This window comes from Apus apus, chromosome 9 (genome assembly GCF_020740795.1).
Source record: "Apus apus isolate bApuApu2 chromosome 9, bApuApu2.pri.cur, whole genome shotgun sequence".
Classification (NCBI taxonomy): Eukaryota; Metazoa; Chordata; class Aves; order Apodiformes; family Apodidae; genus Apus; species Apus apus.
In genome coordinates this window covers 3,310,567-3,329,022 of record NC_067290.1, presented here as the reverse complement: position 1 = coordinate 3,329,022, position 18,456 = coordinate 3,310,567, and the positions used below count along the sequence as shown (strand labels likewise).

Sequence of the window (18,456 nt, the reverse complement as noted above, 5' to 3'; positions counted from 1 at the left end):
CCCGTGGCACTGTGTGGAAAGGTGAATATTCTGTCGAAATCCTGCCGGTGGGAATGCAATCTCTTTAGTTTCTGCAGTCAGTACAGGACTTATTTTTGTCTTTATCTACAGTGTAAAGATGTCTTTGTAGCAGAAATTTGTTTACAGGCTGTTCTTGTGAGATTTACAAATTTTAATTCTGTTATACCACCCCTGTGTCAACTAACATGGATTGAATCCAAACTCAGTCTTAAGACTGGGAAAGCTTAATGACATAAATTTCTGCATGAGCAACAAAGGCAGCTTCAGGCAGCTGCTGGTGCTATGGTGGTAATTAAAACACATCCCTGAGAAGTGAGTAGGCTGCCATGCACCTCTGATTCATTTTTGCTGCTGGGCAGTGAAAAAAATTGTGTGGTTAAAAAAGAAAAAACCATGAAACGTCCTGTATAAGCTTGATTGTGTCATATCTTGAAAGCATAAGGCACTGCAATAACAGTCTGACACAAGGAATGAACTGTGACAAAACTTTCAGTTATTTTCCATGTACAAATTTGTTCATTGCTGTCTGGGGTAACTGCTGTAGCTCGGGTCTGTAAGTATTTTTGTGGTTTAGTTTGTACGTCATTTGTTCCTGGAGTGCTTTGCTGAGGTTAGAATCCCAGTGTACCAAGTCCTGGATGAGCATGGTGAGATGCCTCTGCTCCCCAAGGAGGTCACCTTTACATCTGCACAACAGACGTCTCTGTTGAAATGAAGGGAGAACAGAGACATCAAAGCATTTTACTAAGATAGAAAAATACATCTGTGGCAGTAACATAGTCTTAAGGCACACTGTCTTCCAGCCCAATCTCTTTACTGTGGGATACCTCTCATTTTTCTGTGCATCATGTCACATCGTCTTCTCAGTCTGAAACTTAAAACCACAAATTAACTTGCAGCTGCTGTCAGATCAGTGCAAGGCAAATCAGCCTTGAGGTGATTTAGGGGCTGGATTTGGAGGCTGTTTAGTAGGGAAGTTACAATGCAAAAAGCCTTTAAGCAAAATAAAGATGTGACTAACTGCATTATCATAGATGTAGTAGCCATAGGGAATGGAAATGTGGAGAATTTAGGGTCTGCATGGTAAGGATACTTGTTAGTTTAGGTGGTAAGCCTCTTTATTGTCTTTCTGTTAGGATGATTATACTTAATACACAAGTAGTATTGCAAATGATTTGTAGTGAATCCATCTCTCAGCTGTCACCATGGTGATAAGGCCCTATATTCCACAGAGGGTGATGGAAATTTGTCTGTAATCCTGTGGGCAGACAAACACAAACCTTTTTCAACAATAAACCAAAGCTTTTTATTGTCCTATACATGTCCTGAACCTCCCAACAGAATCATAAAATGCTTTCAGTTGGAAGGGATCTTTAAAGGTAATCTAGTCCAATACACAAGAGTGTTTCATTGTTATAAAAATGCTCAAAAGAAAGAAGTATGAACGTGCTATAAGGATGTCTTTTTTTGCCTGCTTGTTTACAAATCCCTTTTTTCCCAGCATTTACTGCAGAAGATTAGATAATACAGTGGTACTCCCAGAAGACTGCACAGCACTGACTGATGAGTCATTTAGAAACAGCTGCTAACATACCTCCTGAAGTTCTTGGAAGACTGATAGACTGCATATCAAAAAGAGACTCATGTGTGACTAGTTTTGGTGCATAGTTTTAGGGAAATTCTGAATTCCTGCTGTAATGGTGTTTCATGGTTTAAATGTTTGCAGTTATTAAAAATCTCTAATGTAGTCATGCATTTACTTGATGACTTCTTATATGCTGGCTACAGTGCCTGGTTCTCTCCTTGGCTCCCCCTGTCAAGGCCTTTGTGCAGACAGTGTACTCTGTTATATTGGTCTTTGCTGACTGGCATTTTTACCCTGTGGCTACCTAAGAAGGAGGAGTTATAGCCAGGAAACCTCACTTGCTAATCCTTTTGGTAGACAGCATTGCATCCCCTTTCCAGACTACATGCAGGCATCTGTTTTTCCCATAGCGGTGGCGATCGTTTGGGAGAGTTGTGAACATGTTGATTTTACTGTTTGAGGGTTTGTTTCTTTTTTTTAAAGACAAGTGAAGAAAATGAAGGAGGACAAGCAAGGAATCTAAGCTAGAGATGATAAGGAATGTTCTGGTAAAGCTTTGTTTTTATTTCACTGAAACTAGTAGTTCTTCAGAGCAGCTAGTAATTACATGAGGACAACACTCAGCTGCAAAACCCAGTTTCATATTCTCCAGCAAGCAGAGGGCAAACAAACCTGTGTTGTCCCCTGGATTGGAGGAATGAGTTGGCCAAACATTTTGAGTTCATTCCAGTGCATATTTAAGATCTTATAAATTTTTGTGTGGCAGGAAAATCATCGCTTGTTCTGACCCTTGCATCTTTATCTGCTTTACAGGTAAAACATTTTTATAATATGTCAGGAACTATTGACTGGTGCCTTCAATGGGATCTGGAAGGCATGTCTAGAGTAGTTAAGAAATCAAATTAATGTAGCACCTTAACAGCCCCCCATTTCTACCTGTGTAAACTCAGCAACAAAACTGGAAATTCTGGTGCTAGTTCGGGATCATTGTGAACCACTGTAAATTATTTCCATAGAAATGGGATTGTTGTATATCAGGAATTCCATATTAAAAGTTTTTGAAGAAAAATTCAGATTTCTGGGTATATATGTAACTAATATCAATATTTGGCTTGTTGTGTATAAAGGCAAATTAGATGGCATTTAGAAAGTCAGAAAATCTTAGAAGGTTCTGAAAAGGAGCAGCTTTGATTTATAAAGGCTTGAACTTCTAAAAGACCTTTTCAAAGTGAAAAAAACAACCCTCACTTGATTAATTAGTTCTAATTTATATTTTAAATTCTTCCTGATTGATTATTAAAGTTGACTTTTACTTGATTAAATAGCAGGTTTTGACTTTGAGATATTTGTGGCTCTGCAAATTCCATGCTTGATGGGAGCTCTGCATAAATGCCTCTTACTTGCAGTAATGAGCTTAGCCAAGATGCTGAAGTTTGCTTCCTCCCTATCAGTCCTCTTCTGCCTTCCCATGACCAAAGGGCAGGTCTTCCTCTGTGTACATTTGAATGTTAACCAAAACAGTAAATTGATGTTAGATATTCATATTATAGGATACCATTATCTCATTTGCCATTCCAGTTCCAGGCTGGCACCGGTATGCTAGAGATAAAGTAATGTATTTAAATTAATAGCCTCTAGTAAAAAATAAAAAACCCACCCAAAACAACCTTCCCTAAACAAAACAAAAAAACCCCACCACACCCTATAGTTACTAGGGACAATTAGACCCTGATTTTATCATCAGATTGCTTCTTTTGTGTTTGTGCTGGTAGAGCTGAATCTGCTTGCCAAATTGCAGTGCTTGTTTGGCTAAAGGTTTTCTGCAACTTTCTGCATTTGAAAATCAAATGACAGGCCTCCCCTTTCTTCACAGTTATTTTAGACACACTCTTTTTACAACTGTGGGAATTTTTGAATTGGCAGTGTAATAACAATGTATTAACAATGTGACAAGCACATTTTCTAGCAAATGGAGAGCACACTTCTATGCATGTTAGTATTTAGAATTTTTGCATCCTTTACTTTTTTCATCAACATAGTTCCTCTGCAAAAGCTCAGGCAGTTGGTAAATGTTGGATGAACTTTGAGTTTGGGCATTATAATTTTGGAGATGAAAAACAGCAGCACTGGGAGGATGGAAGTAATTGCCCTGAGTTCCTTCTGAGTCTCTTCATGTCCTAAATCGAATTTTACTATTAATTTGACCAAGACCTATTCAGACTGGAATGGATTCTTGAAATATATGCAACAGTGATTTAAAGGCATTATTTCAGGATCCAGGCCATCTATTATGATCAGTCCTGCTTTTTCAGAAGCTGTTGGCACATTCTTGTTGAGTAATTAGGTCGTTATTAAACTGTGCATGCATATGGTCAGTTCAAGAAAGAATCTGGTTATCTGAATTTGCCATTATTTAGTGCTTAGATGCAGGTGCTCACATAATTGATTTAAATACTGTGATAAAATTAACTGCTTCTACATGTTATGTAGGCACTTCTGTGTGTTCCAGTCCCCATAATTGGACTTTACTGATTATTTCCGTGTGGAGGGGAAATTCTATGCCAAGAGTTCTGTTTTCCAGTTGCATGGATTGAGTAGCCTCTTCAGAATCACTGAAACTCCCTTCTACTGGCATAGCAAAGGTCACTTTCTGAAAGAGATGTGGGGAGTTTCACACCATCTCTTTGTATTCAACCACTGACTTGAGAAGTAGGGATAACTAGGGAGCTGAGGTGTTGCTGGGAGTGTGAAGTGCACCAGTTCTGCAGTGTGGATACAGCCATGTTCCAAGATACTTGTCTTGAAGTCTCTCAGGCCATGTTTATGACCAGTTCAATTTGTTTTTTCTTGGTAGTCTAACAAATCAGTGTTTTGCTGCAGCACTAGCTGTGAAATCAGAGAGTTTTTACTCAAATAGATGAAAATCTAGCATTGTGTTTGATATAAGAAGTACTTTTTTTTTTTTTCATTAATTGAGGGCTATAGACCCCATCAAAATAACTGACAAGCTTGAAAAGCAATTTTAGCAAAAAGATCTTGATTTAAGTCCTCCTGGAAATAAAACCAGCTGTAGTAATTAGCTGGGAATTTATTTCAAGTAACAAATATTTAGTAACCCTGATGCTGCTTAAGGAATATTGACTAGGAGAAATATCTCATGATCTACATGAATTGTTCACTCACTTCAGCAGGGATCATGAGTTCTAGGATTTATCAAAGTGTTTGGTGATGGAGTACTTAATGCTGAGTATTTTCAATTGTAGGCTGCCTAGACATGAGAGTAAACTAGTAGGAGAAATGTCACGATTGTTTTCACAGGTGACACAGCTGTAGGTTGAGAAGAGATTAGGAAGGAGCATGATGAACATTTTGCTCAGATAATGTCCCCTGCTGAATCTGAGAAGAATGCAGCTCTGAGCTGTTGCAAGCTTAACCTGTCCCTGTGGTTACATGATTCCAAAAGCAGAATTTATTTATACACATCTTGTATGAAGGGCCTGAAACAACTGAATTGCAATGACATTTCAGAAAATGATTTAATCTGATGGAAAGACTCCAAGAAGTACAGAATCTACCAAATCAGATCACGAGCTGCTGCAGTGCATTGGTACTGTCTGCCTTGGGTGCTTTTTCACTGCTCTTCAGTTGTGGCTGGTTGCTGGACTGGCCTGGTAGAGGCTCTTGGAGCACCAGTGTCCTCTGCACTGAGTCAAAACAACCACCATGTTTTTCCTCCCCTCCTTTTGGAACTTCTGACTACAGGTGGGCGTTTCCAACAATATATTGTTGGAATGGAATTTGGGAAGTGTTGAAAAGTTCAGACCCAATGTAAAAAATAATTCTTTCTGATAAAGAGACATTTTTCATCCATTGCCTAATAATGAAGTTCAGCTTATAAATAATGATTTTTACTTGTTAAAGCAGTTATCAGTCAAGAGAGAGATCACCTTCCACCCCTTCAGTAAAACAAATGCCAAACCAGAATGGAATGGAATTTTTTTTTTTGTATTGACTCCAAATCAATTTTGGAGTGGAGTTTTCATTTCATAGTAAAGCAAAGTGTTCCTGCTTGACTCAGACTTTTATTTACTTGCTTATTTATTGCCTTCACTACCATGTGGATAAAAGCAAGGGCTTGCACAGCTCTGCTTGATGAGAGATTTTTTTCCGTGTCTTCAGAAATGTGATGTGTCAGTACAAGTGTTGGTTCCTTTCTGCTGTTCTGGGTTTTTGGTTTAGTTTCTTTTTCTGCATATGCCATTGTAGCTTTAAGATGTAGGCAGATCTAGATCCTCCCCCTCCCCTGTTTGGCATACTTGTTAAATATTTGGGAATCAGCTGTCATTCCTTTATCTTGTTTTATACCATTTTTCTTGTGAATCCGATTAGTGTTGGAAACCTCTCTCTTCAGTTGTCATTTGTATGTCTGTAGATGCTACAGTGTCATAGCAGCAGCAGAGTCTTTTTCAAAGAGTGATGGATGGAACGTTCACAGGATACCGTGGTGGTTGAACATCTTTTATTGCCTTTATCATCTCATGATATCACAGATGGAAAGTAGCCCAGCCATGCTGGGGAGCTGGGAGAGGCCCCTGATGCCTCCCGTCCTGGGGTGCTGGGGGCTGCTGTTCTCAGGGGCTGGGGTGCTGGGGGCCAGCACTGGTGCCACCTGGCTCAGGGTGCTGCTGGGGCACTTGTTGCTGTTGCCTGGCTCCTTCTAAGGCATCTTCTGCAGAGGCTGTAGGGCTTTTGGTCCTGACACCCTCAGCACCCACCCAACCAGAGCTGCTGCTCATGCAGCAAGTGCCCACTCAAAGGCTACCCCAGGGCAGCCCTTGAGGGTACATCAGGGGGGTCTGAAGATTGCTCAGCAGTCTGCTTTTGCCAAAGGAAGGTGCTAGTGTGTCGGTCCATTCTCTGTTGTACAGGCTAAATGGCTCAGCCAACAGGCTGAAAACATTAAATGAAAGGTAAGGATAAGCAGGGCATTGGCTCAGTTTGTGTTTTCCATGTAACTCTCCTAATAATGAGTTTGGGTAAATTGCTGACAATTCTTGTGATGGTACTACTTGTGGTTATAGCCTGATGAAGCAATAGAGGACTTTAGGGAAGGGGTTGAGCAACCCAGCAATTTTCTGAAGCATCCAGTGAAATTGAACACTTTTATTTCATTTATAAAATGAAATTGGTTCATTATAGTGCAAACAAGCTTGAATGTGGCAGCTTGCAGCAAAGATTTCCCTCAGCTTCCTAGCCTCATAAAATGGTATTTTGTTCACTGAATCTAGTTCAGTTGTGTTCTCAGCAAGAGCCAAGCAAAGGGTTTAAGTTTACTACTTCCTATTCAGGATTCACCCTGTAAAGAAGCTGCTGTGAGGTCGTGTGTCAACATCAGGGTGGTGTGTTCTGTAGCAGTTGTAGCCAGAAAAACCCATTTTTAGGCTTTTAGATTTCTGTGGCTGAGCTCATTGCAGCAGAGCTTCTTCCATTTATTTCTTTTACATTTTTTCACAAGCTAAGTCACCTTTACTTGAACTCTGCAGCATAATCTGACCAGAATGTTCAGAAAAGCACCTTTTCTATTAGGACAGGATGTTCCACAGTCTTAGTAGCCAAATTAGAACCTATGCACCATAATTGCACTTAAAAGATTCTTAGGTAGGAAAAGATGCCAACAGGAAGCCAGTTCAGTTCTCAAGATCTTTATGGTGCCTCACTCATGAAATCATTGCATAGATACCAAGATATCTGTGTAACTAACCTTGAGTGATATAGACATCCAAGTCTCTTAAGGTCTCAGCATTTAAAGTTCCAGCACTTAGTACTGTACTTACTTTCAGTACTTTGGTACTTAAAATTCATGGTAGTCAATGAAATATCCATTCTCAGCAGCTGTGGTCTTAATGTAGTTTAAGTGTAGCACCTAAGTATGCTTAGGGGCTCTTAGATATCCCACTAGGTGCCTTCCCACATACTTGTATTTCTAACTATCCTTGTAAATTTATCTTTCAATTATATTGTAGCAGAGGAACTTGGTGCAAAAACTAGCATGCCAGAAATTTTCATTTTCTTTCCAACTGCTTGAATGCTGGCATTGCTCTGACAAGGGCTTAAAAGAAAAAAAAAAGCATTTTGAGTATTGGAATGCAAATTAACATACCAAGCAATTAAAGTCAATTAAAACAGGATGCAGTGTAATTAGAAACAGTTGTGTTCACATTTATATTCGGAGAGGTTTGATGCATTGAAAGAAAATAAAACAATTCAGGAAACTTTTAATGCCTACAGATGTGATCATGATACTAATAATGGCAATTGATTTCTAAAATGTCCCATCCTCCCTCACCTCCTGAGTTCTTGGGAGGCATGATAACATGAGCAACTGATGCACTGGGTGCAATGGGATCAAACAGCTCAGCATACTGGGAGCTTCTGGTGGCCTCTTCTCCCTGCTTTGAACACGATCACATACCTGTTGCAGTACAAAAGAAGCTTGCAGCTTTAGCAGCTTCATTAGCTGTATGAACACTAACACTGAAGAATTGTCAACCATGTCAGTTGCCTCAGGAAGGACACATCTTTCCCACATTTCCTTCCTTGGTATCTCTTCCCTTGTTCTGGATATCAGCATTAGTACTTATTTCCAGAAACACTGACCTGATTGCGCTCTGGTTATATCCTCTTTCTACATGGTAACCAGAAAGGAAGGAGCATCCCCATTTCTCTAAAGCTGAGGCACAACTGCCCTCATGACGAAAATACACGGTAGAGGTTGTGGGTTTAGTACTTGCAATAATGTTAGTAGGTGTGGATGGGCTCTGGAAGGCATTTGGAACAGCAAAACAGGAGAGTGTGAGGTGGAACTCCACAAATCTGGAGGGCTGCAGGAGGAGTACAGGTATTATGAGGGTACTTTTACCAGACCTCTCTTGTTTTCAGCTCCTCTTTGATGGAGCTGAGAGAGGAAATACACCCGAAGAAACCTAGGAAGAAATCTGCCTCTACAGGACTGCAGTCTGTTGACTGGTTTTAAATGTTTCAAAGCAGTGGCAGGGTGAGCAAGATAGCAGGCTGCAAAGCAGTGTGGTTAAAGAAGTATGATGGGATGAGATGTTGCTCTTTAATATGGTAACATATTCAGGTGCAGCAGCTGCCATGTCATCAAATGTATATGTCTGCTGACCATTTTCTGTTAAAAGTAACTATTGATTCAAAGAAGTAGAGAAAAATAGCTGGGAAGGAATGAAATAGAGGAACATGAGAACTGGCTGCTGGCTACTCCATTCTTTCCACCCAATAAAAGACTCAGAGCACGACCTTGTCAGTTCTGTGTGTTTCTTTTTTACTTCTCATTAACTGATGATCCATTTTAAATTGAAGCCTAAATGTGGAGAGCAGTCTCTTTGAGACAAGGTCTGTTTGAACTCAGCTAGTGCTATTTGTTTACATTTCCACTAACAGTCAATTATAATAAATATAAGCACTGGGATAAAGCTTTCCATTTTGCACTTTATTGACCTATGAATTAATCAATTCTGAGGCCTTTTGGAATACAATGGATATCTCAGTTTCCTGGGAAAATCATGATTTGTATTTTCAAGACACCTGAAAGATACATAACTACCTCCTGTTAAGGTGAGTGAGAGTGAAGTGTCTAAATATATCTTGGGCAACTGGAAATGGTGAAGATCTGCCATGATTTTAAGTTCCTCCATATCTGAGTGAACCCACTCAGGGACACATGGGATGATTTAATGTTTGAGGTTAAATACTCAGCATGTTCTGAAAAATCAAGTTCCAGTTCATTAGTTATGAAAATGTATTGGAGAATCCATTCATGGGTGTGTTGTCTGATATAGCTCTTTCATTTACCTAGGCATGAGACAGATAATGAACTTCTGAGTTTAAAATTCATCTTTTGAGGGTATTTTCCACCTTTTTTTATTTTTTGTAGTTTGTTGGCAAATTGGACATGGAAATGAGGTGGTTTTGTTGCAGTTGAAAGAAAATATTTTTCTAATGTTTGCTTCTTCCTGCTAGGTTGTATATGTGACAGCCACGTTCCCCTATATCATGCTGATGATTCTTCTGATTCGTGGAGTAACATTACCAGGTGCTTCTGAGGGGATAAAATTCTACTTGTACCCTGACCTTTCTCGACTGTCGGACCCACAGGTAGGATCATGTGTTCATTTTCCTCTCAGACTGGGAAAAACTGCAAGGGTTTCTTGATGTTGAAGTCTGAATACAGGTGTTTGCTGGATAATTGTTTATTGGTAGAGATTTGGAACTGTGAATAGGGCTTTAAAGCCATCAAAGCTTACATGTGTGGAATATATTATTCTTTTAGTAGGAAAGTACATCGGTTTATAAATCTGAATTGTCAGAACTGTTCAGTTGCAGTTGCTACTTCTGCCACAGTGGGGCAAGATCACTGCCACTGGTTGAATGGAACAAATTTAACTAAGACTTACCCATTTTCCAGTTCTTTCCACATTCCAAATCTAAATGTCAGTGAAGGTTAGTAGACAAACTAATTATTCAGAGGATTGTTGTCTTTGAAGCAGAAGTCCTCTAAGTGAAATCAGAGAGGGATGAAGTACTCAAACCAGCAGCTGTATCTTTTTCAGTTGTTTCCAGAGTAGAGTTGAACATGGAAATACAGGATTAAGTTGATTTATTTCTTTTTTTTCCAAGTGACAGACGAGTACAATCAAACACTTATTATATAAAATTTGTCTGGTATTGAAGAGGGAAATGACAAAAGCTCTACAAAACCTGTCAGGTTGCAGGCAGCATTTTACTTACCTGGTTTGGGAATGTAAAAGACATATAGTAATACTCCTAAGGTTGTTAAAATATTAAATGGATCCAGAGAGAGAAAGGAAGTTTGGGATTAATTGTCAAAATTATTTCTTTAATCTGCTTTCTGAAAATGTGTCAGCATAATTTTTGTTTTAAACTGCTGACTGAAAAAGTGTATCTTCTGTAAAAGACAATAGAGGGATCCCTTCAGGTTATTTCCTGGAAGTGTCTGAGACTAACTTGTGAAGTGCAGTTCAACAAGTAATATGTCTACAGAAAAACAAAAAAGGAAAAACAAAACAAAAGAAAAAGGTAGAAAGAAAAAGATTATTTTAAAATACTGACAATTTTAGCTAAAAATTTAGTCATGTTGCCACTTTTGGACTCTAATGTTTCCATCGTTCTGTGTCAGCATAGATGGGAGGTGAAGGAGGAGTTGTGGAAGTGGTGTTAGAATGTCAGTGATGTGCTCTGGATTTCCAAGGGCTTGCTGGTTTAGAGGTGGTCTCAGTTTACCTCAGAAATTACCACAGTAACAGAGAAACCCAGGATTCTCTCACGCACTCCCTGTTACTTATTTGCAACATATAATAGACTCAGGTTGTAGTAACTTTAGCAAGCCAGCCCAATTTCAAGTGAACCCCGGGTTCACTTTTAGACCTAAAATACAGATGACTTGAACACTAACATGGGAAGGAGAGAGAAGGGTTTGAGGTTAACTTACCATCATGGAGTGAAAAGAGTTTCAAATGCAACAATTTTAGGGGTAGGTGGATCAGACTTCGTTAATAGCTTCCAAAGATGATGATCATTTTAGCAGAGACAAGAAATTTGGATGGCTTATGCTTATCTGAGAACGTGGGATCTGTCTATTTGGTTCAGTTTAGTTAGTGTTTCACCTGCTGTGTGGTTCTGACAGCTACAGTTACCCCCTGCCTTAACAAAAAGTGTTCTCTGAATACTGTTTTCTTGTGCCACACCATGAGGATTCCTCCACCTGTGAAGTCTATCGACCTAGTATGAAGAGGAGGTGGTCCTGCTGCTGAAATGTTGGTTCCTTCACTTTTCCAGTGGTGTGTGAGGAGCCTGTTAATAGGATTTTGCCCTGCATGTGGATTTTTCACGTGCCACTGACACCCTTGCTTCTGTTTGGCATTGAGGGAGGGCATGCAAGCTTAAGCAATGTCATTGTCAGGCTACAAGGGGTTTTTATATGCCTATTTACTATACTGTTTCCATTTGTAAAGAAATACATTGTTGCCATGACAATTTCCAAAGCACATGGTATTAGTCTGAGCAGCCTGGGGAGTATAAAGCACTTCAAAGACACATGTGCATGTGTCGGTTTGTCCTACACATACAGCTCAGCTGATACTCCAGTGTTTTTTGGGAAGGCTTAATGTGTTGCTTCAACAAGCCAACTTTCTTCTTCACTTCAGTGAGACTTAAACTGACACACTGCTGCAAATCAGCCTTAGTATTCCAGGCACTTTTTTGTAGGAAAAACCTGAGGTAGAAAGGACCATACTAGAAACTGTGAACACTAATACAGGTAATCCAACTGTAATATGTGTGATCAAGTGGTTTTAGAGAATTATTTTTCAGTTGGCAAAATGCTGATTCATTGACACTGAAATATTTTGGTGAGGCTAATCAAGTTTTGGAGAAACTTTTCTGAGTTATGGGAGGGCCCTCTGGTCAGTTTTTAAGAAAGAAGAGCAGTTTAGCTTCTCAATCTTAAAAATAGAATTTGACACAACTTGTTATATTCGATAAAGAAAGTAATGTGGAATTGGGTCAGCATTATTGTAACTTTTAAGTATAAGAAGAGATATTAGAGCTGTTTTCCATTTTATGGAAATGCATAACTTCATAATGTTCAAAACCATGACCCTTTGCATCAAAATCCCCCATTCTGTAAGGGTCTTCTCAATTTGTTCTAGAGATTTTTGCCGTTAAGGAAGCATAGGACAACTGAAATAACCTTGACATTTGTGTTTCCAGTTTTCATCTTTAGTTTATTTGGATTTACTCCACCGTATGAAAGCACAGTGGGTGTGTACTAGGAGAAGTTGTTCTCCTCTTCATTTGGAGGTCTGTTTAAGTCATGCTCCAGGGAGACTACTGTGTCTGCATGAGGAGAGCAGTATTTGAACCACAGTGCCAACTATGTTTACTGTGAATTAAATAAATTTTCTCTTCAGGGCTCACTTTAGTTTGAAGACCTTGAATCTTTTATCTTTGTGTAATTTGCATTCCATGGTTCATTATAGCTTTCCAAGCAGCTATTCATCTGTCTTTTCAGTTCCTCTTAGCTTTCAAGTGCTGTGTTCTCTATTTCATTTTTATATTCTATCTTTTCAGCAGACTGAATCCTCTTGGTCTGAAAATGCCATCTTTTGTCCTGTGTATCTGTAGAGCTCATACCAATCACTTTTCATTATAATAGTGGAGTACTATATTTAAGCTTCAGAAATGCTTTGTTTCAACAACAGGAATGTCTCTATAGCCTTCATGCTCAAATTGGCTTGAAATATGTCCCTCTGCTGCTATCTGGAAGATACAGGTGCTGCTTATAGCTTAAATATAGCCTCTTTCCTGAGTTATAACTCACAGAAAATAAGCATCTTAGTAAGTTAATAGGATTGCTATGGCTTGTCTGTGCAATTCTGACTCAAAATATGGTTCTGGTTGTCCCTCAACAGGGACAACACTTAATATGCAGTTGTGCTTGTGTGTGGTACTCAATGCTCCTTTTTGGGGAAAACATTTGGTTCTTCATAATGGGATTTTCCAAAACATTTGTGCATGGAAGTGGTTAAACCAGTTAGGGACTAACAGACGTACCAGTTTAATGGGTCAAGGACTAATATTATAGTCAATGACCTGGAAAACACAGACATATAAATTTAAACCCTGCTGCAGCAGTGGGTTCTTAAAATGATGAGAAAAATAAAAAATAAAGCCTTTTTGTTTATTGTGTCCTTGGATGCTAATAACTGGCCGAGTTATGGTAGTTTTATTTTAAAAAAGAAAAAAGTATTGGTTTAATTAAGATACTCATTATAGTGTGTGGAGGGTTGAACATGTCAGCATAGCTGACATTGCACTCTCCTCTGAATGGTTGGTGCCTACCAAAATCTTGAACAAATTTAATCTGGGGTTTGTGACTGAAATGCATGTAAGAATACACTTCTATCTGGATAGAATACAGGTTTTACTTTCTGTCTGTTATACACTCCCGTGAATATTAAGCATGGTAAATACATGACAGGGCAAAGGAAAGAAAAAACAACATAAGGTATAGGAAAATCAATCCCAGGATTGATTCTAAATTTCTCTGATCTTTTGTTTGCAGTGGGAAAGTGTTAAAATTGCACAAAATTCTTGATGGAAGAAGCATTTCTACCATTCACTTCTAGTAGCTCAACTGGGAGAGTTGAACTAGTAGGTAGCCATGACTGCAGGTGACTCTGCAGAGCTTCCAGGGGTTCCTGTGGGTGCTCTTGCAGTGGGTGCTCCACCCAGTTTGAAAATGGCTTCCATAAACTTCTCTGGCACTGAAATTTGGTTGACTGGCTTGTAGCTCACTGGATTTTCCTTCTTGCCCTTCTTGAAAATAAGTACATGAATGCACAGCAGTTAGCATCAACTTAACCTGAAAAAAGCCTTACACTAGGTAAGTCTTATGATACAAACATGACTCTTTTACTTACATTGTCCTCTTTCTAAAAAATTTCTTTCTGCATTTTCCTTTGTGGCACTGAGGCTCAGTTTTCATGGTCTGTGTGTTTACAGAGAAGAAAAACATTGTAGTACATCAGGTAGTTGTTTTAGATAAAACACTTTCTTTGGGGGGCAGAAAATCACCTATAATAAATGCACTTCCCCCCCCCATAGTTTTTATTACATACTCCTTATTTTTCAGGTTAACATGAGTTTATTTTGCTAGTCATTCTCTCCTTCCTTAACATCATCCTAGAATGTTCGAGCATAAACAAAAAAATTATACTTAAAAAAAATTAAAATGCTATTCACTAAAGCTGTAATCAATTGCTCTCCAATTAGGCTAATTATAATATGCATATGTGTGAGAGACATTTGGGAATACTGTGTTGGTGTAGAGAGAATATTTTCTTAAATCCTGTTCTGAAAATCCAAACTGGAAATGTATTTGAGAACTAATCTTCCCTGAACTTTTTATTTCCAATGCTTAGTAATCGCTTTGGCGATGAGAGCTGCAGCAGTAATGCCACACTGATTCTTTACCAAAAACTCTCTTAGTAGAAGAAATATCCGAGACTGATTCAATTTTAGTACCCGCAGCCTTGGAAAAGTGAGCAACTACCACAGTTGTATCGCCACCTTGAGGCCGAATGAAACCCCATGTTTTCAAAGGTAGGAGAAAATACAGCTGCTTTCCCTGCTGTTGCATTTAAAGAGAAGTGTTAGGGCTCTGTTTTCTTAACAAATAAAAAAATGTAGAAGAAGTTGTGATTTCACTTTCAGTTGGTTTCATGCTTAGAAAATCAAGGGAAAATCTGTACAGGTTCCTGAGTAGGAGAGTAGTGTAGTGAGACCTGTAGTGTATCTATCTAAGCATACTGATCCTTGGAATTGAAACAGGAATTTTCATAGGTTGGCAATTAAATTATATCTAATTTGTGGATAATTTTTTGAGACTTTTTCTTTGGAATGTGACAAGTGGGAAGTTTGCAGTCTAATGAGAGACTTGGTTCAAAGGATGCTTTCCATACTGGAAGCAAGCCTAGCTGCATGTCTTAAGTCTTACCAGCCTCTTAATAAAACTAAGTCTACTAATTCCTTCAGAAATTGACTGCATTTTTTACCTCTGTAAGAGTTTGTGCAGCCATTTAAAAAAAAAAAAACACACAAAAAACCCCAGCAATTAACTGGGAAAAAACAGTAGTAACAAGAGGAGGAGGATGTCCAGTTCCCATGCAGTTCTGTTATCAGTTGTGGAATTTACTCTCCTTTTTCCTACCAATTTCTTGCTATTCTCTATATTGTTTGCTTCATCAGGTATTCGCTTTCTGAACCAGGTAATTGGGAAGCACATACATGTGAGTTGCAGTAAATTATAAAGAGGGAAATGCCCGAAATTCATACAAGGGCCATAGGTAGGAAAATCCTTAGCTGAATCTACTGGCTAAGTACAACTCCCACTTTTTACACATCTTTTAAGAAAGAGTCTTTGTTCATTTTCAATTTCAAACTATTCAAACACAACTGCTTCAGATTATGAGGCTCTCATGTTGTCGTCAAGTAGTAAAGCCTCTACCCAAACTTTTTACCTTTAAACTTGACAAAGAATCAGCTCTTCTCAAAGTCTGCTGTTTGCACTGTCATTACAAGTAACTGAGAGTTTAGATTGTAAGGTAAGCACAGGATATGGACTGCTATGATATTTAGAAACGTTTTGCCCTGCAATGCAGTTCATGCTCTCCACAAGGAGGAAATATTTCATTTGAATATGTCCTATGGCTTTTGCATTACAAATTGTTTATGTGGTTTGGAAGGACAGGGAGACCAACAAATGGCTGTAATGCGGTGTTCTTGCTGAAAGGACAGGGGTGCTTAGCAAAGCCATCAGTCATTCCTGGGATGGATACTCTTCCCATTTTCCCCGAAGGCAGACCCAAGGCAAGCCTGGGAGCACATTTCCTTGTCCCTGCTCAAGGACACATCCCTGCTGCTCTCTCGCAGGGAATCTGCACTGCAGTGTTTGGACACCTTGGTTTTAGAAGGCACGGGCTGAAGACATTCAGGGCCTTCTCCTTGGTCAAAAAATTACTCCCTGCAATGCATGGAACACCTTAGTATTTGTTCACCACAGAAGTCACTATGTTGGCCAAAGATTTTAGGCATATTTTAGTATGCTGTGGGAAAGGCACAATCTAAATGGAATCTGTGATGCTAAACTGCTGGTGTGTCTGAGTGTGACATACCTTCTGCCTCAATATACAGCTCTGTTTTTTCAACAGACTAATATTGTGACTATTATTTTTTATGTAGCAAATGAGGTTTCAGAAGTCCAGTTATTGCTTTGGAGAGTTATTTCGAGCCCTGAAAAAATAGTTTGCTTCCTTCTCCTTGTGTTTTTTCCTTGTATTTCTTGCTGCTGCTACACAAGCACCAACAAGGTGGGCAGGCAACAGCAGATTTTGGCAGATAAGAAGAGACTTGTTAAAAGAATGGGGTCATTAGGTAATTTCCCTGGGGCTTCTAGGCCACATGAACCATCCTCCACCTATCTCTGCAACCCCTTAGCAACCTTGGCAATGGAGAGGAGACATCACCTAAGTTTCTGGGAAACTCTGATTGCACTTTAATATTAGACTTCACGGGCAGTGTGATATGCCACTGGAGGGAGACAGGATCCACACATTAACCCAGTGTATTGCCATAACAGGGAGAGATTTTTCACTGTTTACAATTATGGTACTTGAAAAGAAGTACCAGTCAAGCTTGAAGAGCCATTTTGTGCATTAATTAATTAACATACTCAGGAACAGTTAAGGAATTGTGAATACTACCAGTGACTCCAGCCTATCAACTGCTCTAGAGGTCAAGTCTCCTAGTGAGAGAAGGGGTTGCTAAAAATGCATTTGTTTCAGATGAAATAAAAAATTGGCACCAAAAATACAAAGTGATATATGGAGGGAAAAATAATAAGGGAACCTGGGCATAGTAAGGATAGTCAGTAAGGGAAGCAAATAAATATTCCACACTATTTCTGGGACAGTCAGATGTTGGGTGTATGATGCCATATAAATAGAGGCACTGGAAATGTATAGTTATTTTAAGAATTGCTAACAGGATTCTTGCTAATCCTGTTATTTCAGAGGACTGAGAGAAAAGAAAAAGAGAAGATTACTACACTAGTGGAATGATGTGCAGCTTGCAGAAAATCTGTTGTGTAGTCTTTAAAACATTGAGTGCTCCTAAAGATTATTCTTTGAAGACCTGTACAAAAAATGCTTTCTAATCCCACGGACATTGCTGAGACTTTTTATTTCCATCCTAGGACTGGAATAACAGTTAAATTCCCAAAACATTCCAACAAAAAGAAGGCTGGGCAAACATATGTATAAAAGCAGTAATAGCTAAAGTGTGTTGTGTACACCCCACGAACTACTACCCTTGGAGAGCTGCCATGTTATTGGGGCTGCATGTGAGCCTGGAAAGGTCTCCACCAAAGGATTTTATGGTAGATGGAGTTGGGCTCACACATGTTTTTTTCCTCAGAAGTAGCCTTGAGGAATTTCTGAAGTTCTTCCCTGAAGGTATTCTCTGAACCAATGGAAATACAAAAAGAGGAGGCAGAAAGGAACAGAAAAGGTTTCTTCCTCCAGGGCAGTATGAACAAGCTGGGGACTGCATTGAGCTGGGGGCTACGTAGGCATCTGACAGCTACATGTGCCTGACTGCTGCTCTTCCCTCTTCCTACCATGGTTTTGTACCTGCCAGCATACAGCTTGTGTGATGCTTGTCCATACATACCTGATTGATTTGTAAGGGGAGTGTGGGAATGCGAGAAAAAGGTGATAGAAAGCAAGGAGAGGGAAGCTGAGAGAAGGTGGGAGGTGGCTGGTGACAGTTGCTGGCACACTGCCCTAATGTGTGTGGGGAAAGAAGCTGGCTTCCCCATCATGAACTGTCACCATCTGCCAGGCAGCTCATGGAAAGGATCCAGATCCAGGAGTGCAAACTGGAAAGATGGGGAGATGTGTGTATTGGCAGCTGTGGCTTTCAGATCCTCTCTTCTCTGAACGTCTGTACTGAGTTCTTGACAATTCCTTCCTTATGGATAAAGTAACTACATTGTATTCAAATAGTTTTTGTTCAGGCCATCGAAGCTGGCTTGATTGTTGATTGCTTTACCTAGCACTGCCTAATGGTTTCCTCCTTATGCTATATCAAATGTTTATACATACACACACACAGAGCTATATACACACTAAAATTTTATGATCAAAATTGCCCATGAAGATAAATGGGATAGTCAACATGTTTTCTTCAAA

At 39.3% G+C, this 18,456-nt stretch overlaps 1 protein-coding gene across 6 annotated transcripts in view; it reads left to right on the top strand.

Moving 5' to 3' along the window:
* SLC6A11 (solute carrier family 6 member 11) overlaps positions 1-18,456 on the top strand; it is a 94,962-nt gene that overhangs the window by 38,135 nt on the left and 38,371 nt on the right. For all 6 annotated transcript variants that reach the window (XM_051627788.1, XM_051627790.1, XM_051627791.1 and 3 more), the window contains one exon: positions 9,647-9,781. In XM_051627788.1, the coding sequence (XP_051483748.1) occupies positions 9,647-9,781 (135 nt within the window). The remainder of the gene's footprint in view (positions 1-9,646; positions 9,782-18,456) is intronic.